General features: G+C 35.6%; 1 protein-coding gene across 10 annotated transcripts in view; it reads right to left on the reverse strand.

The window, feature by feature from the left end:
• Nucleotides 1-25,916, reverse strand: part of Lama2 (laminin subunit alpha 2) — a 586,947-nt gene that overhangs the window by 71,994 nt on the left and 489,037 nt on the right. For all 10 annotated transcript variants that reach the window (XM_087190273.1, XM_087190276.1, XM_087190275.1 and 7 more), the window contains 3 exons: nucleotides 13,977-14,079; nucleotides 2,328-2,444; nucleotides 408-590 (listed from right to left, as the gene is read on the reverse strand). In XM_087190273.1, the coding sequence (XP_087046399.1) occupies nucleotides 408-590; nucleotides 2,328-2,444; nucleotides 13,977-14,079 (403 nt within the window). The remainder of the gene's footprint in view (nucleotides 1-407; nucleotides 591-2,327; nucleotides 2,445-13,976; nucleotides 14,080-25,916) is intronic.

Raw genomic sequence — 25,916 nt, forward strand, 5'->3', positions numbered from 1 at the left:
TACCCTGTTCTGAGTGGTCTGCCAATGGGTGTGTCCCTTAAACTCTGTCCCGTGAAACTTGGCCAATTCTGAGTAGACAGTTTCCTGAGAACAAATGTGTTTTCAGTTACACTAATAGGTTCAAAAGTGTTTGGCAATCTTATACCAGATATAATGCAGACAATGAGAATTCTTAATCTCCTCTCTGATGGACAAAGCGTAGTTGACGAAGGCAAACGGCAGAGTTAGGGGACTTCATTTCTGACTGGGGAGTGGTAGGCAACTCGGTTTCCATGCCTAAGGTGTGAGGGAGAGAACAGGCTGCCCCACCACAAGGATCTTTTCCAGCTCTAACTTGTATGAGTCTAGGACACTTTTATAGTGTAAAGAGACAAATGACATCATCACAGTGAAAAAGGAGAGCTTACTGTTCTTGGAAGGATCTTTTACTATGGCATTCGTTTCGGCCACACTGCCTGCCAGTCTATTGTAATTTTTCTTCAGGCCATCAAGATTCTGGTGGAGGTCTTTAATCTGGGCCAGCACATCTTTAGCTGTGTCGTTGGCTTGTCTGGCTTTGTCCTTAACAGCTAGCAGTTTAGCGGCTGTGTCTGTCAGTAGAAGAGAGTATGAGAAATAAAACAAAGGGTTTAGAGTTGGTGGTTTAATCCATGCTTGTCACAGTGAGGCTGCGGTTGGCTGACCTCAGGGACACTTTTATGGGAGGGAAAGGCTGAACTTTGTCTCATTCAGTTGTAGCAAATGAAGCAAATTTTTTAGCTAAATTAAATTTTCTCAGAGACCTTTGCTATGAATACCTGATTAGCTCTTAAAATAGCAAAGTGATTATTCTAAATGTTCATTGTATAAGGGCATATTGTGATTTGCTGCTGAACATATTAAAGAGTGAAATTTATTTGCATGAGTTATGTAGCTTCAACATAACTGGGCTTAAGACTTCATCTGCATTTCCTGAGGCGGGTGGAGAATGTGTTTCAATTTTAGGACAGAGAAAATTTTCAGGAATGTTAGACTATGTGTTAGTATATTTTTGTTTTCAGCATTGATTTTCTAGGTGCAGTAAGTTCCTGACTTAGGAGCATTCAAGTAGTGAACTTTCACAGATACAAACAGACCTTGCATTATGAACATTCGTGGATGCATACAAATCATGCAAGCAGCTCACATGTCTACTTTATCATTTTAAGGTAACTGTAAAAGTAAAAATAGTTTATTTATAGTATTTGTGTGTGTGTTTGGTTTTTTTTGTTTTTGATTGTATATTTATGTCAAAGGTGTATAAGACTCAACTTTGTCCGACTTACAAATGAGTCGGATTTACAAACAAATCTGACTTAACAAACATCCTCCCAGAACAGAACTTGCTTCTGAGTCAGGGACTTACCACCATCACTACCCAAGAGGCGACATGAAAATCTAAAGAATTACTTAATGGTTTAAAAAAATTAAATTTTCATTAGTCCATGTTTGCAGTATGTACTGACTACATTCATTGTGGGGAATTGGCAAAGGTACACAGCACATCTCTTTTATCCCTCCCCACAAACACCTCTACTCCAGTCAAGTTGCACAAATGCTACTATAAACAACAGCCTTCTGTATCCTCTGTCTTATTCTGTCCCTGGACAGTGAGGGTAATTATGCTATTCACCTTGTAGGATCGGTATAACAAGTGAATACATTTACACAAGCACACTGAGTGAGCACTCAACAGTTCTTATAACCCTGGTTGTTGTACAGTGCTATTAAAATATAAAAATAATAGCCCTAAAAGAATATATACTTTTCTAAACTAATACCAAGCAAAAATGGCAAGGAATTACTAATAGGCAGAAAGAGAATGTGAACATGTTTCAACCATTAATGTTTTTAAAAGCTGGAATACGTGAGGAATTAAATTTTTTCAAGAGCTGTGTGGAATGGCACTAGGCTGTCATCTATTACTGTAGGTGCTGTAATAAACTGCAACTTTGTGGTAGTACATCATGATGTCAAAGAATAGTGCCTTATGATTCTATTCCTTTACATTAACAAAAGAATTCTTACGCTGAAACTTGGAAGACAATATAATAATAAGATGTCTCTTTCCTTCTGTTTGTAACATGTCCTTTTGGATGACAGCTGAAGGCAACAAAGGATAAGGAATATCACAATGTTAAATGTGGTTTAGTTTCTCATTCTCACAAAGAACAACCCATAAGGAAGAAAACCGGTATCTAATTTCCTGACCGTAGTACAAGGATGATGCCAGAAAAACGGTAGAAGTTAAAAATGTTCTTAGAAAGTTCAGATGAACTGGCAGAAAGTGCAGGGTCTGGAATGCTTACCATTTGGAATAGCTGATAACTTTCCTACGGTGTCGTTCAAAGCTCGCAGGAGGTCACTATTTCTAGCCTCGGCATTTTCTAACCGGGTTGTCAAGCCGTGTAAATGCTCATCATTTTCTATGAACAGAAAACAAAGAAACAAACAAAAATGATAAAACAATTTTAATCATCGTGAGTTTATACTTTGATGTGGAACTTCAGGTTATTTTAACATAAAGTTAATAAAAAGCAAGAAAATTGATATAATTTTTTATTGTCATCTATAAATACTTTTGATTCATATTATGATATGAAATCCATGTGTTTATGAGCACTGGACACATCACTCTGCCAATAATTATATATTTTTCTTGGCTATAATCTGGGAAGAGCAGTGAAGGGAAAGGAAGAACCTTCAGAGAGAGGATTCTGAACTGTTAGTGTTCTGGATCTGAAAGTGTACTGAAAATACCAGTCATCTACCCATTTCATACATAGGTTTTATAGGAAGTGCTATTAAGCCACTGTCACTTTATGTATATAATCATGCTTATTACAGATTATACTGATAAAAACAGATAATTTTGTTCAAGGTGCATGCTCTTAAGTGTCAAGCTAGAGACCCAATATTAAGGAAAAACAAAGCATAAAATAGTCCACCAAAGCATGGCTCTAAAACATCAATATGTCCATTTCAGTCACTAATATATTATTATTTCCAACTCTAGTGGCTCAAATATACTTTCCAAGTAATTGAATTTTCTACTGTGTCAATCACAGTTCATCTTTCTTTTAATATTTCTGTTATTGTCACTCTTTATACTAAAATAAAATCTTTGGATAGGTTATCAAAAGTGTACTTTCTGAAACAAACTCAGTCTGATTATGACTGTGATATCTACATGGATTCCTTGAAAATAAACGGCTGCTCTATTGATATTAATTTGGAAATCTTCATTAACTAAGAGAACAGAACTGTGGAAATTTCATTTTTAGCTTCTTGATTATACTTTATTTTTTAAATAATGAAGGCTTCAACTGCTCTGGCAAGGAAAATATTCATGGAAAATGAAAAATATCATCAATTTAAAGGGCATCGTTGAGCTTATACTATGTTCTGCATTTTGAAAGCTAATACTGGCAGATCAGGCCAATTATTCCAAAAAGAGAATGACCTGAAGATTATTTTCACCACTGTCCTTCAAATTCTAAAGTACAATAGCATCAAAAAAATGAAATCTTAGGAATTAATATAACAAAGGAAGTAAAAGATCTTTACATTGAAAAGTACAGTACTCTGAAAAAAGAGATTGAAGAGGATATCAGAAAATGGAAAAATATCCCTTCCTTGTGGGTAGGAAGAATCAACATGGTAAAAATGGCCATACTCGCAAAATTGTTATACATATTTAATGCAATCTCAATCAAAATACCAGTAGGATACATCACAGAACTAGAGAAAACATTCCTAAAATTCACTTGGAACCAGAAAAGACCTAGAATAGCAAAAAAAATTCTGGGCAACAAAGGCAAGGCAGGGGGCATCACAATCCCTCACTTGAAATTATACTACAGAGCTACTGTGATAAAAACAGCATGGTACTGGCAAACAAAACAGACCTGAGGACCAGTGGAACAGATCAGAAGATGCAGAAACAACTCCAAACACACTCAGCCACTTTATCTTTGACAAAGGGACCAAACACCTTCACTGGAAGAAAGACAGCCTCTTTAATAAATGGTGCTGGGAAAGCTGGCTTTCCACATGCCGAAGACTAAAGCTAGACCCATATCTCTCATCACACACTAAAGTAAAATAAAAAGGGATTACCTGGGGATTTAGCTCAGTAGTTCCACCGCCTGCCCCACAAGCGCAAGGACCCAAGTTCGATCCCCAGTACCAAATAAAATCAAAATGGATCAAAGATCTAAATATTAAAACAGAAACAGTAAATCTCCTGGAAGAGAGAATAGGTGGAACTCTTGAAGACATAGGGATAGGCAAAGACTTTATGAACAAAATCCTGATCACACGAGACATATTATAAAGAATCAACAACTGCGATCTCATCATGTTATTTTAAAAAGCTTTTGCACAGAAAAAGAAATCACCAACAGAGTGAAGAGACAACCAACAGAGTGGGAAAACATCTTTGCCAGCTGTTCCTCAGACAAAAGACTAATATCTACACTATATAAAAAACTCAAAAATATCATCCCCCTCAATTTAAAGACCCAGTTAAAAATGGGCATCTGAAATGGGCATCTCACATCAAAAGGTGCAAATAGCAAATAAATAAATGAAAAAATGTTCAACATCACTGGTCATTCGAAAGATACAAAGTAAAATGATGCTGAGATTCCATCTCACTCCAGAAATAATGGCTGCTATTACAAAATCAACCAATAACAAATGCTGGCGGGGCTGTGGAGAAAAGAAGAACCCTACTCCACTGTTGTTGGGAGTATAGACTGGTGCAACCACTATGGAAATCAGTGTGGAGATTTTTCAAAAACTAGAACTAGAAGTTCCATTTGACCCAGCCATCCCCCTTCATGGTATCTTACTGAAAGAATTAAAAGCATCACCCCACAGTGATATATGCACACTCATGTTTATAGCAGCACAGTTTGTAATAGCTAAAACTTGGTAACAGCCCAAATGCCCATCAAATGATGAATGAATAAAGAAGATGTAGAGTTTTTTTTTTATACAATGGAGCACTACTCAGCTGTAAAGAAGGATAAACTTGAGACATGTCTAGGTAAATAGACACCTTAAGACTACACTCTTAAATAAATTGGACAAACATGTAAATACCACATTGTTTCTCTAGTGTGAGCAACTAAAAGTGTAAATAAGGACCAAAATGCATAATAGATATTATGAAATAGGAAGAAAATATTTAAGTGGAAAGGGGCAGTAGGGAGGGGGGAGGAGGTAGGAGGAAAGGAAGGAGGAGAAAAAGAAAAACATGAGAAAAGAAAGATAAAATGGAAACAAAGCTTTTATAAATAAGAACGGGAAAGCCGGGGATTTAGCTCAGTGGTTCTGCTGCCTGCCTTGCAAGTGCAAGGTCCTGAGTTCGATCCCTGGTACCAAAAATAAATCAGTAAATAAATAAATAAATAAATAAAGAGGGGAAGAAGCATTGAAAGGAGAGGAAGGGAATGGGAAAAAATAAGAATCAAGATATATCATGAACAGGTACAAATTCCCTATGATGCATGTGATCATTTATGCATATCTAAATTGCACCAATAAACATAATTAATTTAAAAAATTCTAAAGTAGTAATTTTGACCTTCTGCTTTCTGTGCTAGAAATTTATAATGTGAATATTCTGACCCTATTCTGATTTTTTATTTTTTAGCCAATCGACTCTGATTTCTTTGTAATTTACCCTTTCTTACACTGACCATTTCTTTCTTTCTTTTTTTTTTGGTACCAGGGCTCGAACTTGGGACCTTTCACTTGTGAGGCAGGCGGCAGAACCACTGAGCTAAATCCCCATCCCTGATCATTTATTTCTTAAGTAATTTTGGAAATTGGGCAGCCCAGTCTGTTTTGTAACTTTGGTAATAGAATTAAGTGTATAAAAGTTGTGAACAGAAAGAATTGTAGATTTTAAAATGGAAAGCTTGCAAAAGGCTAACAAGAGCAGAATAAAGGACAATAGAAAATAAGGAGACAGATCTCATGCAAATGGGAGGGGGCCTAAGAGATGCTGGAATGGAGGAGGGTAGGAGATAAGAAGAATTGAGATGTGTTATTTACACGTACCCTTCCCCACAATGAATGTCGTATCATTATGTACTACAAAGATGTACTAAGAAAAATACCATCGCAAGAAAAATCCTAGAAAAATAAGTATTCCAAAGTTGGTTTTAAATGAACAAAACCTATGAGGGACTGCATGTTGTCCAATTTGATTTGCAACATGGCCAAAGAAACAGAACAAGCAAAAAAGTCTTAACTAATTCTTTACGCATCATTTTTGGAGAATGAAAAGATGATCCGGTTCACAATCCTTAGCTACCTTTTGTAGGATTTCTTCTCTTACTTTTCGCTGCAAAAGAAATATCTTCAAAAAAGTAGCCCTGTCATTCAGTCTTCTCTCTAAAGGCCACGCCCACCTCAAAGGCTACACACCCATACTTCTTGGGAACTGGCTCTCTCTTTCTCATTCTCTCCTCATCTGGTAGAAGACTAAAGTCCAAGAATGAGTTTGGCCCAGACTGGGCTTACAGTGAGAGAGTGGATGAAGTAAAGATGCACGGACAGGCTATGAGCACATTTGACAATCTAATTTCCCTTTGTTGAGTGCCCACTGGGCCCTGCGATAGTCGTATCTGAAAGGAAAATCACGAGACAGAGTTGGAGGTCACTTACACTAATCATAAGGATTTACATATGTTTACGACAATCCTAGCCCACTACTAAATGTGAATTGCAGTTTACTTAAATTAAAACTAGGGACAGTGAACTGTACTCTGTAAGAGTTCAAAAAATGTTACACAATATTTATGTGATCATTAATCATTTGTTCTCTAAAAATGCTAGTCATTAAAGAGGAGTGAGATGCAGTGAAATGATTATAGGACTTAGAATTGGAAGATGGGGTTTCAAATGTCATCACTATACCTTTTGATCTGTGTAAAATGAAAATAACACCTTCCTTCACATGACTGACATAAGAAACTAATTGGAGGGTGCATGAGAAAGTACTGAATTTAGCACAGAGAGTTAGTAAAAAGTTACACATTCACATTGGTTTAATTATTGCCCTGCAGTGTTTTATCTCTTTGTAATATTTTATTCATATGAAAGGGTATAAATGCTCTGAGAGAATCTCCCAGTCACAAGGATAAAATTCATAGAACTGCTGTTAATTCTGAAGGGATCTGATTAAATGGAGTCTATACTAAATTGCTCAATAGATAATGTTTGATATGAACTTTTTCACATTCATATTTGCCTACTTGCACAGAGTCATTATCTCTTTTGATTTTTTTCTTTTCCAAAATATACAAGAATATCCTCTTTGCAAGATTTCTTTTCTTTTCTTTTCTTTTTGTGGCAGGGATTAAACTCAGAACTTTGCACTTGCGAGGCAGGCATGGTGCCACTGAGCTAAATCCCTGGCCTTTGCAAGATTTCTTTGTAGAAAAGAATTGGTCAGTTCATATAACATCTATTTCATAGAGTCACACTTCATCTTTTGCTCCTCAGGCTCTGTCTGGATTAGGTTAATCTCTGCTGTGTCTGCCTTGTGTTCTGAAGGAGGAAGTTTGGGATAGATCCGAAGGAGTTCACGTGGAAGCAGTGATTTGACCTCATTGGGAGTGACTCCTGGTCCTCTCAAGAGTTCTCTGACTCAACCTTTTATCCAACATTTGTTATGGACATGAATGTTAACCTGCCACCTCCTGGAACAGGTATAAATCCAGAGGTTTTGGCCCATCAGTGGTTAAGTGGATCAGCGTTGAAGCCAGACAACCTTGTGCAAAAATATGACTCCACTGTATACCTGTTGTGGGGTGTGAAACAGTTTAACTTCTCTGAATCATGCTGTTCTCATTCTAGATAAAATGGTAACTACAAATATGACCTAGGGATGTTGTGAGTAAAAATATGTATCTTACATGAATTATTCAGGATTGCCATCTTGCTATTTGGGGCAGAATTTCGGGGATTCTTTCCATGAAAATCTAGATTTGTTTCCTCAGTTGCTGTTTAGTAATTGCAGGATCAGAGGCAAGGTGATTTGCTAAGTCCAAGACAAGTTTTTTTCTTTTAATTAAGCAATTTTTGAAAAACAATGAACAATATTTCAACCCTAAATCATAACAGACTTCCAATAAAAGTGGAAACTTGCTGTTTCTGCCTCTTTAAAGCAAACCTCTCTGAATAGGAATTCACCTTGAGCTGTTGTAGCTGTTCCTGCTGGAATATATCATTTTTACATAACTAAAATGTTTATATTTTTATCGATTCTTTAAATATGTAAATGATCCCTTGATATTATCATAATTGGTGAGAATTTAGTTTTCTTATAGGCCTACTCATTTACCCTGTCTTTTTACTATAGTCGACTCAGCGGTTTAACTGGCATAAAATTCTAAATTGCCCTTGGTTAATGTTTTTCTCCTTGTTGTTGTTTTGTTTCTTTACTTTGGTGCTGGGCTTTGTGCATGCTGGGAAAGTGCCCTACCACAGAGCGACAACCTAACCCTCTCTTTTTCCTGCTTAAGTCATTATTACCTAAATAGCATCTAATCTACTCTCAAGTGGGGTGCTATGAGTCAATATTTTTTGGTGTATCTTTTAAATTCTTATTTCATAGGGTTTTTAAAACATGGTTATCAATGATTTAAAATTCCAAATGTGGGCTGGGGAAGCTAATATAAAATGTCTGCTACTCTGGTCTTCCTCCAAAAGGCAACCCATATAGGTAAATATTACTGTTGTCAATTAATTATCCTATCTTTAAGATTCAAAACTTTTTGTTCATTTAGCTTTTTAAAGATAAATTTAGTAGGGAGAAGACTGCATTAACCACACTGATCTTAGTCAGCTGAGGAGGTTAAGTCTTCCCGGTATTAATACTTACCAAGCGTGGTCTCACCAAGCCAACACATACAAAAACTACACTAAATTCACCTATTCATTTTATAAATTATGTATTACATATAAAATGTACATGTGTCACATAATTATATCACTGTATACAGCATATGATTTTATACTTCCTTGGATATATGGAACATTCAAAATTTATATTTGCTCACTTACCCATCAATTGTCATGATAAATTAAATATGTCAACAGCAAGTTTTCTAAAACAAACCCACAAGATGATGTTTGCCCTTCTGCTTCTTAAGCATCCCCGCAGCAGAGTTTTCTTCTTGAAAGAAGTAGGAAATGTCAAATGAATTTCTTATTACAGTCTACTATTTTTTGATGAAGACATTTACCTTAAGTGTAAAGATTTTATTTTTTTTCTTATGACATCTTGACTTCCCTAAGAACTGGACATGTGTATGTGGCGATCTTTATACATTTCAGAGTAATTTACAAAGCACTCCTTGGTTGAAATAGCTTTGAAATCAGATCTTGTATGAGATGGGCATAATGGTGCATGGTAGGCCTTTAATAACTGCTGCCTACAAATGCTTATGCCCTGTCTCCCACTACCGGACTGCAGAAGACACCTCAGAGGAGGGAGGTGCTTGTCTGGTGGCAGATTCTCAGAAGACTCTGCACATGAGGATAGGCACATCCTGTCTGAAGCCAGTGAAATGAGAAACTGAACAACCCAAGATAGAAAATCTTTTGATTCCTGACTGCATGTCCATAAGCTTGTTTTCCTTTGGATGGCAAGAAAATTGAATTTGAACACCTTAAATAAGGCAAGAACTTTCTGATTTGAGACAGGGCCTACCATCCCTCTATCATTTGTTATGCATTTGTGATAATCTCTGGTCTATAAAAATTTATTTGCAAACCCACCACAGAATTCCAGATTCTGATTCTGTACACACAACATAGCCTGGATGAGATTCTCGCTCCCCTTCTATTGAGCAGAGCTCTGTCTGTCTCTTGCTAAGAAGATTCAGAGGGAGGCTGTGAAGCATTGGTTCCTGCCCTCTGCTCCCATGATGGGCTGGGATATTACAAGCTAAGTCTCTCTCTTAGTGCACATCTTTCCAATTGCTTCTACCCCTCTGTGTTTGCCATTGATTTGCCACTTTTCATTTTGCCTCCTAGCCTAGTGCATCCTAGTTTTGTTTTCTGCATTTTGCTTTGTTTACACTGTAAAGGAGGAACCACAATTCTGTATGAGAAATTTTAATGAGAAAAAATAAGAAAGCATGGTGGGCCAGGGGTCCGGGACTTGACTTCATCCATCTAGTTTAAAATGCTCCTTGTTAGTGGAAAATGTGTTTGCTTTTCATGTGCTCACACATGGAAAGCCTGATGCAGGTGATCATAGCATACAGATTCCAAAGGAACATATCTTTAACAACGCAAGAATGCTATAATTAAAATTTAATTTCTGTGTCATTCTTCAATAGTGCTGCAGTACTCTTATTTATTCTTTTTTCCATATAAAAAATGAGATGAAGTCTCCACTGGTTAGTGTTAGGGTTTTTGTCTGGATGTCCCCCCAAAGCCTCATGTGGTCATAGGTTTTTTCAGAGGTGGCTGGATCTAGAGTGTGTGATACTGCAACTGATTCATGATGCAAGGATAAACTCAAGGGCAGTAGGGTTAAGGGTGTGAGTGTTGCTCTCCTAAGTAATTCAGATAAAATAAAAGCGGCTCAGTAGTCAGATAAGATAAAAGGGGTGGAAAGAAGCTATGAAATTCCCTTGTTGTTTTACTACATCTGTCAGCTCTCATGAACTGTTGCCCCTCTGCCATGTGCCCCTCTGCCTTGGAGCCAGCCAATTATGGAGGGAAACCTCTACAAACTGTGAGCTAAATAAACCTTTCCTCCTTTAACGTTGGGCATCAGGTATTTTGCTTAGTGATGAGAGAAAAATAACAAAGATAGTAATTGCAAGTGAATGATAACCATGATCTCAGAATCTTTGTGATACACTTGTTTGAGTAAATGAGTGTGTGAAAAACCATAGAATAGAAGGAAAATTATTGACAAGTTAGTTTGATAAACATTATTGAGCAATGTTTGATTCTGCTCTCTGTGTGAGATATCACCATATGTCGACCAATACATGATGTCATTTTCTTTGGCCTGGAAACAGGTGTTTTTATTTCATCTAAACACTGTTCATTTTACAGAACTATTATTTATTTTTTTCCTAAGTATCATGGAAATTCATTTATCTTGGGCATAAGACAAAAATTAGGGGTGGAGTAGGAACTAAATAAAATTGAAAAGCAACTGTATGGGGGGGAATAAGAACCAAGAGAGATTATATAAAGGTACCAATTTCCAATGATGAATGTGATTATATTGTATACCTAGAATGTACCAATAAAATTAATTAAAAAAAAAGAAAAGCAACTGTACGTAAGATAAGGTCTTAGTAGTCTCAGATTTCCAATGCACCATTTACTACAAGACTTCATTCCACACCCTGAACATATTCTGTGAGAACCTCCATTAGTCTATTAACAGAACTTGTTCATCTGTAAAGCAGTATTACTTCACCTGGTGGCATTAACTCATCCTCCAGCTCTCTCAATCAGCAGCCTGTACCAAGCCTCATATCCATCGACAAAACCCTTTTGTCTCCACAGACATTCAATCAGTGCAGTGCAGACTGGCTTCAAACCGCAAACACACACAAGGGAAAATTTACTTTTAACAGCTGTATATTCAAAAATTAAAAAGCAAAACAAATCGCTCCTGGCAAGTTCAAACTCCCTCAAGGCAAGGACAGCATAAAAATGGCAGGGAGCAGCAGTAATTCATTTGTGACTGAGGCTCGGGAGTTAACTGGATTGTACTGAACTGAACCAAGCAACAAATTAGAAATATGGATGGTACACTGGCCCCGCCATTTTTATTCTTTCTAACTCCAGGCACCATAGAGAGAGAAATGACTAAATCTCTATTTTAATAGCCCCTGTCAAGAATTTTTCTCTGGAGGGCCTATTTCAGCAGTTCCTGGTGGTAATATATGGCATTTCCCTGATTAACAGCCATTTTATAACCTGTGTTATTGGCCACAAATCAGGGGAATGTCATAATGTAGCAAGAAAACATTCTCATCTACGTCATAGTCTTGGCTTGGTTTTGTGGAGGAATTATTACTTGAGTAGATTCTGGGTTTTCATTACTTTAAATAATGTACTACCTGAAGTACAAGAAAAGACATTCAAAATAATGAACATTTCTGTCTCCTAACCCTTTCTACCACCTCTGGCCTTAGATTTCTTTTTCAAATGCTAAAAATGCATTTTTTCTTCGTTTTTGTCACACCAGTGTTTGTTGGGAAATAAGAGGCAAGGGCAGGACAGGAGAAGGCTGCGAGCCACACAGCATGCAGCAGATATGACATTTAAAAGCACATTTTATTGCTTTTTATTGTTGTTGTTTGTGATACTGGGGCTAGAACCCAGGACTTTCACACTAATCTACATCTCCAGCTCTTTTTTACTTTGTAAGATTGTAAAGACAGGCTCTCACGAAGTTATAAGGTGCCCAGGCTGGGCTTAAACTTGTGATCTGCCTTCCTCAGCCTCCCGGAGTACTGGAAATAATTAATGTAATATTTTAATAGGTCAATATTAATTCAGAAAAAGATCTATGAGGAATGAAATAGTAAAGTATGGAAGAAAGACATGATCTGCCTCTGGATTTGCATGAATTACCCCATTCACCTGCCCCTGGGCAAGGGTATTGGATAGGAAGAAGCAACCACAAAGTAATGGGATTGACTCCAGTTTTCCAACAAGGCAACAAATTCTGGCTTTTTACAGTCACTTTTCAGAACCTAAGAAGAGTTATCAGCTGTACAGAATATGGAAGTAGGTGATTTGTTTCACCTATTCTATTCAGTCCAAGGATTTTACTTTCAATGTGCTACGTTAACGGAGATAGATTTTATCATTCCATATTGGCCACCACAGGAGACCATGGCTTATTAATTTAAACATTCCAAATATAAAGTATTTTTAAACATTTTTTTCTGGGATAAGTAAAAACCAAAACCAAACATTTATGAAATATGTATTAACTTTTTCCAATTTAGGCTAGTCCGTGTAATATGTGCTAGAAATTTGAAGGAAGCAAAAGACCCTATATCTTTCCTAAAGAAGATGGAGTAAAGTTTGTAACTGCAGCAGCTTGACACGTCCAAGGGGAAGGCTATGCACAGAGAGAAGGCGGGCAGATAGCACAGGGTATTAGGGTTTCTGGAGAACAGACATGAGAGCCAAGTCCTGACGGCCAGGAGAAGGTAATTAGATGAAGGAGATGGATCAGAGATGACACTTTCCAAGGAGAAGAAATAACACTGAGAAAACCTGGAATCTCAGGAGGTGGTATGTTTTGGAAGGACCATTAATATTTAGGTAGCAAATAGTAACGGTTGAGGCTAGAGAGAGAAACAGGAGGCTATTCCAAGGAGAAACAATACATGAAAACAAGCAATACATGAAAAAAAAAAATAGCAATATAAAGAGCAAAAACATTTAATAATAAACTCTGAACACAAAAACCTACTATATTAGGATAGACATTTTATGCACTTTGGTTTTTTAGTTAGGAATAAAATACATGAAAAATGTATTGAAAAGATGTGTAAAAATTTCAGAACGCACTAACAAAACTGAAAGTTTCAGAGAAACATTTATGCTACATTCACTAAATTATTCAAGAGTTTCATTTCTGAAGCCAAAACAACATGGAGTTTGGTACTTTAAAATTTATCATAGTAAAAATTACTTTGCTTTAGAGATAAGTAATGCTATAGAAATTAGGTTGAAAATTTGAAATATTTCCCAGTGCAGAGTAAGACAGGGAGATGAAATATCCCCAAACTTGTGAGAAAGACTACTTGCATTATATCCACATTATAAAATAATCATAAAAGTCACACTGAATCAATTTTATTCCTTAATGCTGTGATAGAGTATCTTATCAATTCCTGTGCAATTCAGCTGACTATAATAAAGATACCAGCCACACTAACCATTTACATCATTTGCTAACTTCTTGACCTCATTAAGAATCCGGAAGCTTTTTTGTAGAGAGCGTTTGGCATCTTCCTTTAACACACCCCGAGGACTCGTTGCCTGTGGAGAGAAAGAGAATTATCCAGGGTACAAAGCCATGGAATAATGGAATAGAGAAGCCTGGAAGGCAGTAGCAACACAGGGTTTACTTTCTGGGCTACACATGTAGAATTAGAAATTTATCAGCACACATCTGGTGACTGGTTATTGGGAGATGAAAAGGTCTAGAAGAATTCTTGGGAACTGCCCTGTGTAAGGTGCAGGTAGAGGAAGTGGGACAGGCTGATAAGGTGATTGGGATGCCAAAGGGGAAAAGGAGAAACCAGAAAAGCACGATGTTATGGAAGCTAAGAGAGAGAAGAGCCTCAGTGGGGACAGCAGGCAGAGTTGTAAGGTCATAATTAACGCTATCAATGGGGAAAAACACACAAAACATGACTCTTGATAACTGAATAATTAGTGCTATTGAGTGCAGCAGAAGTCAAGCAAATCAAGGACTGAAAACATCCACCGGTTTTGCCTTTAAGCACATTTCACTGAGGTTGTGGGGTGAGGGGGAGCATTTCCTGTTTCCCCTCGCTGTGGAAATAAGAATGGGCATCTCAAAGTACAATGGGAAACACAATCGTCTAAATAACAGTCTCAGAGCCACAGTCATCTCCTAAACAAGGCTATATTTGTGGAGGCTTAGAGGTAACCCAAAGATAATGGAATGGGGAAAGGATCTTGTAACTTGACCGTCTAGTTATGCACTTTAGTGGTGTTTCTCCTCAGCCATCCTTACATAATAAGTGTATACCAAGCCATGCATCAAATAGAATCTTATGTGTAAATTTTAAATTGGAAAAGTATTTCAGGGTGCAAGAAGGGTGGGAAAATGCTAAATGCTTGCTGCAGAAATTATAAATCTCAAGTTATCCCATGTACAATGCTGATATCCAAAGGCATCAGCAGCACCTAAGTAACATTATTTTTATCAGTCTTGTTCTTTAAGCACTAAACAGGGATGGTTACAGAACTAAGTATTGTTGGAGTCAAATTTATTTAACAGCTTATTTCAACAGCTTTCATTTAAATACTCTATTATTCATAAGACAGACTGTATATTATGATATCTATAAAATAACTTATTAGAAACAGCTACATAAGTAGAAAGGAACAATGCATATAGTTCTTCCAAAAAACAAACATGGCAAATTATTCTATGGAAAATTGACAATGTTTTCCCTTAGGGACACAAGAAATTTTAGTTCTACATTTTATTTATTATTATTATTATTATGTTTTTTGTTTTTTGAGACATGGTCTTGTGCTATGTAGTTCAGGCTGGCCTTGAACTTGCTGTAATCCTCCTGTCTCAGCCTCCTGAGTGCTAGGATTACAGGCTCCCACTACCATCCCCAGTTTAGTCCTACATTTTATTTTAGGAATTAGGCACAATAACATAACATAAGGGTCATTTATCTTGGGGAAAAAAAAGTAAGTGTAAAAACTAATGGCACAAATTCAATGTATGTTACTCAAAAAAATAACCCTCACGTTACCCATTCAGGTTTTATATTTGTTCGAAATTACACATTATTCTTACTGCCTTGGTTATAATTGTCGTGAATTAAAATATATTAAAGATAGGAAATTACAAAGAAAGAAGTTGTGAATATTCCTTAGACATATAAAAATACCAGAAATGACAGCCAATAATCTGTTTGACAATGAGGAAAGAGAAATGTCAAAAAAAATTGGAGAATTTTCAAAGCTTAGAAATCTAAGTCAATTTGGAGAGAGATAAAATATATAAAGGTAAAATAGTCATTAGATCCCAATACTATTGTAGTAAAATACCTAATGTTAATAATTATGATCCCGAGTTACCAAAAGAATATGAGTCATTCATAAAATGTTAGGTGAAATTCTAGAAAAGAGAAAAAAAGAGAGAGAAAAGAAGACAAGAAGTTTCCCCTAGAGCCTGAGGGTATCGATAGTTTTTATAAAACAATTGGCTGGCAAGCATTTAAAAACCATGATTTAAAATGTAAATTATGCATGTGGAAAGTAAGGTGCAGCAGAAAAGAATAAAATAATTGATTTGCCATGCAAAAGAAAATTAAAAGACATAGATAGACAAGGGAAAAGAGAAGGTTCAGTTAGCCCTGAAAGACATTAACATCCGAGCTGGATTGCTTGGGGACTATCATCAGTGGTGACCAATATTTGGCTTTTCTACTTTTACTTCTATTTCAACAGATTGTTGAGATGCACCTGGCATCAGTAAGGTGCACACACTTAGAATTTACAGTATGATTTTTCCATATATGTGTTCCCATGATTACTTTGTAATTCTCCCTTCCATCCCTCCCTTTCTTTTCTCCATCCCTAGACAAACACTGGTTGATATTTCCATCATTATAAGTTTACATTTTATATAAATTGAGTAATTCTGGAGGTAATTTTGGGGGGATTCTGGCTTCTTTCACTCAATATAATTTTAGCATTTATCCATATTTGATCCTTTTTTCTATTGGTGGGCCAATATTCTTATAATTCCAACTACAATTTTTAGGACTATCAACTGGTTTCCAAAGTATTCATACTATTTTAAATCCCTACTAGCAGGGTATGGAAGTCCTATTTTTTTTCCATATCTTTGTGAATAGTTGATATTGTCAGTCTTTTACAATTTTTGACATGATTTCAATTTAAAATTCTGTGAACTGATAGTGTTTTCCTGTACTTCCTTCTTCTTTGGTGAAGTATTTGTTTTAATCTTCTGCTCAATTTTTTATTGGGTTATTTCTTCTTATTTAATTTTGAAGGATATTTATGTACATTTTGAATACAAGTCCTTTATCAATTATTTAATTTGAAATATATTCTTTTAGTTTAGGGCTTATTTTTCATTTTCTTAAAAATGGTTTTTGAAGGATAGAAGTTCTGAATTTTGATGAAGTCTAATTTATCAATTTGTTTTCATTTGAAAATCAGAATTCTGGAATTATATCTATGCATCTATACCCAAAATCTCAAATTTTTAAATATTTTCTTTTAGATGTTACATATTTTGATGTTTTACCCTTATGTCAATGACCTAACTTTTTAGTTAATTTGAAATATGGCATAGATCAATATTAACGGTTTTTTGCACATTTTTATTTAATTGCTCAAGTAGCATTCCTTGATTATACATTGGATTTTTTTCTGTACCTTTGTCAAGAATTATTTGACCGTATTTGTCTGAATCTGTTTCTAGACTTTTCTTCTAGTGGTTTCTCAATATTGATGCCAAGGCTATACTGGCTAATTACCATAGCTTTAAGTGTGACAGTATAACTGTTCTAGATATTTTTCTTTGCAATTTCATATGAATTCTAAATTACTCCTGACAGTTTCTTAAAAAATCTTGCTAGAGGGCTGGGGGATTTAGCTCAGTGGTTCTGGTGCCTGCCTCGCAAGTGCAAGGTCCGGAGTTCGATCCCTGGTACCCCCTCCCCCCAAAAAAAATCTTGCTAGAATTTTTATTTGGGTTTCATTGCATATGAATAACAGTTTGTGTAAAATTGGAATTATAAGAATATTGGCTCCCCTGACCCATGAACGTGGTATATTTCCTGCTTATTTAGGCTTTTAAAATTTTCTTTAAGCAGCATTCTGTGTATTTAGTCTTGGCTTTTTAATCAAATACATTCCTATTTTTATACTGTTGATGCTATTTAAATTGTATTATTTTATTTTCAACTTTCAACTTGTATTTAACTGTATATACTAATAATCACTTTCCATATTAATGTCATATCATATAATATTGGCAAACTTGCTTCTGAGATCTAGTAACGTTTTATTAGATCTCATTGGTTATTGTGTGTAGATTGCCATGGTACTTATGAATAAAGACTGGTATACTTTGCTTTCAATCTGGATGCCTTTTATTTACTTTTTCCTGTCTATTGCAATGGCTAGCATCTCCTGTGCAATGTTAAATGAAAGTCATGAGAGTGGACATTCTTGGCTTTTTTCTATTCTTAATAAGAAAGCATTCAGCCTTTTAATGTTAAGCATGAAATTACTATAGGTCTTTTAAAATAATAGACTTTCATAGTTATCCAGTAGAGAAGTTCCCTGTTAATCTTAGTATACTGAGAGGTTTTTTAAAAAGGAATATATGTTAGATTTTTTTTCATCAATTGAAATATTATACAATTTTCTTTTTTCATATATTAATATAGAAAATTACATTGATTTTTTTTCAAAATTTAAATAAATCTTACCTTCCTTAGATTAATCTCACATAGAGATACTATATAATCCTTTTAATGAATGGTTAGATTTGGTTTGTTATAACTTGTTAAGAATTTTTGCATGTGGGGATATTTATCTGTAATTTTCTTTTCTTGTGATATCTTTGATTGGTATTGATAGCAGAATAATACTGGCCTTATAAAAGGAGTACAACATATTTTCTCATCTTTAATTTTCTGTATAAATTTATTCTATCTTGGTAAATATTTGATGGACTTCTCAAGTGAGTCATCTGGAACTGAATATGTATGCATGTGTATGTGTGTGGTTTTTAACTACAAATTCAATTATAAATATAGATCTATTCAAGTTATTTATGTATTTGTGTATGAGTTTGGTTAAGTTAGTCATTTTTAAAAGAACTTGTTCATTTTACTGAAATCAGTGAAATATGTGCTATGAAATTATTCAAAATATTTTCTCAATATCTTTTACCTCTGTAGAAGTTGTAGTGATAATGGGTAGTTGGTAAACTTTTTTTTTTTTTCTGATCTAGTCTGGCTAGAAGGTGATTAGCCTATTGATCTCTCATTTACCCTTTGTCTTCATCAGCAGCAAGACTGAGACTTCACTGAAGCTTATTTACTAATAGATATCTTCACTGCTATTTTCTATATTTTTGCATTTCTGAATATTGCCTACATTTTTCTTTCAGGCTTCTTGTCTTTCTTGCTTTTTAAGAAGCCAGTGATTTTTTTTCCCTGGGTTCTCCACTGACCATTCCTTGTTCAGATATGAGGACGTGGATGGTATATGTGGGGATGTTGGAAGGGTATATGTATAGGAACGGTGCGAGGAAGAGCAGACAGGCAGGAAGCTTTGATTTTTGGATAGGAGAATAGGTATTTCAGTTCTGTAGGACCGTAGTTTGTGGAGGGCAGTCTGGAGAAGCTGATAGATAGAGTCTATTCCTGGAAGGTCTGAATGTCAGACTAAGGAAACTGAGCATGGACAATTTGGAGCCATTTAAAGTTTCACATTAGGTGAGTATGATCAGAGCTGTAGTCCAAGAGGCACTAGGAAGTTGTATAGAAATAAAAGGAGCCATCAGTTGGCTACTGTAATAGTATAAGCCAGAAAGAGAGCAGTAACCTTAGACAGGGTCTGTAGAATTGAAAGGTTTGGATTTAAGAGATGTGGAGGAATAAGATATGCCTCAGTGTTTCCAGACTTACTCCAAAATGTTAAAGTAAAGCACTGATGGCATACAACTGTCAGTTATAAGAAATCTGCCGACAATCCAGGTTTAAACGACAGGCTTCTCATATGATAAGGGAGGAGAAAACAGTAGCATGCGTATGGATGAACAGAACTGTTTCGACTCATTGCAACTTGGAAAGACCCTTTTTCAGCATTGCTCAGTAAGTTACTGAAGCACATCAACAGAATTGGGACAGGTGATGAAGCAGCGTTTTCCAAGGTAATTATACTTCATACATATTTATAAGCATCACGTCTAAATTTCTGAGATGTGTCTACAGTATGTGTGAAATATAAATCAGATTCTTAGAGTTGCAAGATATTTTGTTTCTTGTTTTTTAGAGGTTGTATTTTTATAAATATTTTTAATACCCTCCACATATATGTGCCTATATATATATGTATAAATTATATAAATACATTGTCATACAAAATGGAATTTATAGTAATAGGTAAGCTTGGGTATTACCAGTTCATACTCATTCAGGAAAATGTGAAATAATTTAAGACAGAGTAGGAAACATGCAGAAAAAATGAAAAGGGAAAATCTATAAAGATTTTATACAGGGCTTGGCACTTAATTGCATTTTAATATGTGTTAGTTTTCTTCTTCCTACTATTTGTTAAATATTCATAGTGACTCTTGTTAAAGCATAATGTCATTGATTAACTGATGAATAAATTTATTAAGTTACCCAGTGAAAGTTTTTATGTGTTTCAAGCACCACAATAAACTCTATTAAGTATGAAATGACTATGTTTTCCATGATGGAGTTGGTGTAGAACAGAATGGAGAGATAAACCAGAAAAATCACCTGCAAAGAAAAACGATCATTTCCATGATGGAAGCAGAGAAATCATGTGTTTGGCTGCCCCAGGAAGAAGATGTAAGAAGGCAACCTCAATGTAAGTTTTCAGGATTGTAAACTGGCAGCCCAGTAATTTATTTATTATACATACAAGTTTAAAAGTTGCTTATAATGTTCATTAAAGAAGACAAGATTTCCATGTTTCCAGAAAGGTTAACGTGTCAAAATAATAAGTTAAATTAAATGATTTTAAATTTAAAAAAACTCTTCCATAAAGAGAACTATTTAACATGTGCAAGGTAATTGTAAGTTTGGTGATTAACTGCAGTGTGTTCATGTAAAGATTTTATATCATAAAAAGTTATGCTTGGGTGTGTCAGACTACTGTTAAAAATCAAGGTGTAATATTTATATTATTATGAAGTTTATTTTCAGAAGAAATGGGGTGGAATCTAGACCTAAATACATTTTTAAAAATCCAATCTTTTCAGAATATTTTAAATTGTGTATGTGATATTGATATACTTAGTTGTAAAACAGTTAAGGAAAAATCACCTGTTTGTGCAAAAATATTTGGAACTTTTATTACCGTTACAGCAGTGGAGTTAGCAACGCAGGCTGTACAGTGTTTCTTGGTTTTATGGTAGCAGTCAGTTCACTGCCTCAAGGAGGTGGACTCAGTTTATAATCCCCAAAGTCTGACCAGCTAGATTTTTCCTCAGCTTCATTAGGAGATTTCAGCGTACCACTTACACCTAAGTTTGATCAACAGTCTGTAGGATTTAAAAATCCTACATGATATCTACATTCAAACAAATAACAATCTCAAACTAGGAGGAGAAAATAATTTGAATTTGTATTTGAATTTTTCTTATCAATTCAAATTCCCTTTCTGTTGTGGTAACACAAATGTCAAACGGACTCAGACTCTGGACCATGGCTATTTTAGGCAACATGCATTGTCAGTATTTGGAAAGGGGAGGAAAAGCCTACATTCCATGATCACTGACTGTGTACCAAGGGCTACCTACTTGCAAACCACAGAATACCGCTGCGAAATACTGAAAGGGAAAAATACTCAGGATCATTTTTGCTTATGCATTTTTCTGTCCACTGAGGAATTTCAGCCTAAATTGTAGTTCTGGAGATAGGCATTTCTGGGAAAAGGAAAAAGCAAAAAACTAAAACACTATAGTCACCAGGCCATGAAAACAGAGGGGTGCAGGGAGGGGCAAGGGCGTGGCCAGGTGCTGCTCCCCCATTGTGCCCTGGGGTGTCTGGCCCAGGGGAGGAGCCTCTTCTAATGCACCTTGTGACTGCATAGCCTCAAGTGTACTTTGCCCATGAAGGTCATAAAATGTAAAAAAGCAAGAGTCTACTCAGAAATCTGGAATATTTAATTTAAATTCTAAACCAAAGATTGAACACTTTTAGAGGATAGTACCAAGAGACCAAAGAGGAGTGACCACGCACGGCAGATCGGTGGGAAACAAAGCTATGAGGGAGGAAGGAGGAGTAGATCAGAAAGAAGTGCCTGACCTCGGCTGGCTGAGGAATCTCAGCAGCAGCATGGCTCCTGCCAGCCACGCCAAAGGGGCTCTTTAGATATTTACTACCTGCATCTCTCAGTTACTGTGTCCACACCTTGCACCGAAAGGCACCAGGCTGAAAGGTGGTACAAAGAATCTGCAGCAGATCAGGCTCAGAAACAGCAGGTAAGGTCAAGGAGGAGAGTGGGACAGGAGAATTAGAACAGAATCCACTGCAAGTTAGTTATTTGATGCGTCAGAATAGCCTCTCCCTCCCGCACAGAGCCACAAAGCACCAGCTGCCCCTTGGTGAAAAAACAAACATTGTCTCCAGAGAAAGAAAAGAATTCTGCATTCTGCATGAAACAATTATGGCTATTAATAAAATGTCAATTATGGACTCTGACAATATGGAAGTGAAAGGGGTAGAAGTTGAGAGAAGGAAGGAAGAAAGAGGGAAGGAATGGGAGGATGAGGGCTCAAGTAACTTCATCTTACAGATGTGGAATCCACCATTTATAGACCAGGAAATAGAGCTCTAAGTGTATTTCTATCAGTTTAAATGGAAAACAATAAAGCACCAAAGCATTGCAGTGCTCCTACATGTGGAAATGGATGGGAGGAAAATGTGGTGTGATACCCTAAGTGAAGTGCATCTCACTCATTATAGCAGTGATCAGAAAACAGTGCCGTGCCCCATGTTGGTAAAACCAGCGATGGCACTGTAATGGTGCCACTAAGAGACAGTAGAAGAAATAGGGAAAAGATTTAAGAATGGTTCCCTTCGGGGCCCGTGAGCTTAGCAGTGAGGGAAAAGTTAGGGCAGGGAATTATTGCTTTAAGTTATCAACCTCAATTTTCATTTTAAAAGAAATTAAAACCTGCATGCATTATGAATTTAAAAAAGAAAGAAGAAATATAGAGACTCTTGCTGTGTAAAGGGTGAAAATTTTTGTTTTATTCCCAAACCCATTTTAAACTCACGTTCTTTATTGTTTTAGGACTGATCTTGCAGGACAGACCGTCTATCTCTTCTTCCAAAACACATTTAACTAGGAAATAATTTAAGTATACAGATAAAAACAAATTAATTCAGACAGCTGTATTTCCATCATCCGTATCTGGAAAATTCAGCTCTATTTGTCCAGATATTTAAAATATGTTTGGATTTGATTTATCAATATTGTTTTTAAAATTCTGTATCTCCATTTAGATAATTATCCTATAGCTTTGCTTTGTAGTATTGTATGGGGTTTTGCTATCAAGATTACACCAGCCTGATAAAATAGGTACGAGTAACTTTTCTTCTCTTTCTGTTCTTTGGAATGTTTTGAGGTGCTTAATATTTTGGTAGATTTTGTTAATTTGTTGTAGGTAAATTATTATGTACTTATTTGATTCATTCAAGGGTTTAATTAACTTGGGTTTACATATTTGTTTTGACTAATTTTCATATAGATAGTTGTCCACTTCATTTGGGTATTTAAATTCATTTGAATAAGTTGCTTAAGTATTCTAGTATTTTTGTATTCTGGTATCTATAGTTACGGTCCTCATTCCATTCTGATCCTGTTTGTATGTGTCATCTCTCTTTGTTTACTTAATTATTCCTGTCTTTTCTGTTTAGCTGCCTGTTTATTCTCAGAACCAGCTTTCTGTTTTGTCAACCTTGGCTAATTCTTTTCCCTACATCATTAATTTCTGCATTTATTTTTATTTCTTTCATTGTACCTTTTTAAACTTCTTGAACATAATCCTCAGATCATTAGTTTCAGTTCTTAGCCTTTCCTAAAATCTGTATGTAAAGCTGTACATTGCCTGTGGGGCTCCTTTATTTGTACGCCATATACTTGTGAAGCCTCATTTTGATTCTGTTAAGTATTTTAAAATTTCCTTTGTTCAAATTATTATTTTTTGTACATGTTTGCAGTACGTAATTATTACATTTGTTGTGGGGAGTTGGACATGTGTACAGCACATCTTAATTCTTTTTATTTCCTCCATCTCCTCTCATTTTATCTATCTCCTTCTTTCCTATTATCTATTTTTTATTTTACTCTTTATTTATAATTTGGGATCCCATATAAGAAAAACTGTGTGATATTTAAACTTGTGTGTCTGATTTATTTTCAAATTATGTTTTTCTTTGACTCCAGAGTTATTTTGAAGTGTACTTTTAATTTTAAAACTGATTTTCAGCATTATTTTTGCATCCATTTCTAATTTTATTGCCCTGTGATCAGAGAACATAGCGTAGGTGCCACTGGATCATTAGGGTTTGCTGATATTTCTTTTGTGCTCTCGTTCATGGCCTCTTTTTTTAAGTTTCATGAGTACTTTATCCAATGGTGAATGTAGGATTAATTATCTAGTTGTTATAAAGTTCTATAAGGCCATTAAACCATTATGTTTATGGTACTTTTCAAATCTGCATGGTGACATTTTTTTGCTTGACCTAACAATGTTTAAGAGACATGGTCAAATCTATCACTGTGGATACATCAATTTCTCATTCGGATGTGGTCATCTTTACTCATTCTTGGGCTTTGTTATTAGGACCTTTCAGATTCACCACTCTTTAATCTTTCTGCTAACTTGTTCTTTTTATTCTGTTGCCATGACTCTCTTTATCCCTATGAACTCTTCTTTAAAAATGTTAAGCCTATTGTGATTCTTGTAAGAGTGCTGTAGCAGCTTTCTTCTCATTAGAGTTTCACTGCTCTCTCTGTTCTCACTTTCGTTCATTCCTTCTGCACTTTTATAGTTTCACAATATTTTGTGTAAGTCATACACAGATGGCAGTTTTTATGAAACATTATTAGTCCATATGAAAATCATTACCCAATTGGCAGTTTTAATTTGTTTTGCATTTTAGTATAAAGACAATTTGAAGCTAAGATAGTTGCTGCTCACCACAGATTTTATGTGCTTTCTATTTCCCCAACCTCCCTTAGTTACGTTGGACAGATGACTAATTTTGGCCACATAGAGTCAGACCAGATATGGTACAGGCCATACAAGTCAACATGGAAAGGCTGACATGTTTCATTTTTCTTTGTCTTTTTATTTATTTATTTGCCAGGACAAGCTTGGCAGCTACGTGGTGTGATACAAATATTAACACGGACAAGGGTTGTGTGCCACACATTGAGTTGTGATGTGAGACATAAATTTAAATTGTGCTTAGCCTCTGAAATTTCAGGAGTCATTTCTTGAGGCAACTAGTAATAGTAATCTTGACTTCTGTATTTGGATTTAATTATATCATATTTTAAGTTTTATATTTACCATGGGTTTTTGATTGTTTCTGTGTATTTTTGCCCTTTATAGAATTGAAAAATTCTCCACTTTTTATCTTTGTACTCTGTGTATATGGAACGTATAACTATTTCTGGTGGTTAAGTAACAAAATTATGTAACTATTGTTCCCGGTTTTGGGCCATGCCCCAGTCCAGGAATTGCTGAGAAGATACATTTTAGATGCAATTAACATTTAAAAGAGTGGACATTGAATAAAGCATATTACATAATGTGGGTTGGTCTCATCCAGTCAGTGGAAGGAAGGTCTTGATAGTTTGAGGCTCTTTGAAGAAATTCTGTCACCAGCTTACCTTTGGACTCAAGACTGTAACATTAACTCTTCTCAAAGACTTTAGCTGGCTAGCATGCCCTGAACATTTCAGACTTACCAGATTCCATAATTGCATGAGCCAATTCTCTATAATATAGGTCTCTCTGTATACAGTGACATGCCACATAATGATGTTTTGGACAAAGATGAATTGCATATGTGATGATGGTCCCGTAAGATTATATTGGCTAGCTACGTGTGTGAAGTTTATAGGATCTCACAGCATGTGGAATCTATTTGCTCACCAACTTGTAAAATATGATGCATTGTTGATCAGGTAGGCTTCAAGTTTGTTTATGACCTAGAAGTTTAAAAATGTTTTTTTCTGTTGTCTTAGGGTCTTTTCATAGTCTTTTCAAAGGATCAAAGCAATGACTTGTTTAATAATTAATTAGAAGTTACTGGTTCATCACAGTGTGTTATCTAAAGAGTGAC

This window comes from Heterocephalus glaber, unplaced genomic scaffold (assembly GCF_053883595.1).
Source record: "Heterocephalus glaber isolate CG9 unplaced genomic scaffold, H.glaber_assembly_v1.0 deba00001550, whole genome shotgun sequence".
Classification (NCBI taxonomy): domain Eukaryota; kingdom Metazoa; phylum Chordata; class Mammalia; order Rodentia; family Bathyergidae; genus Heterocephalus; species Heterocephalus glaber.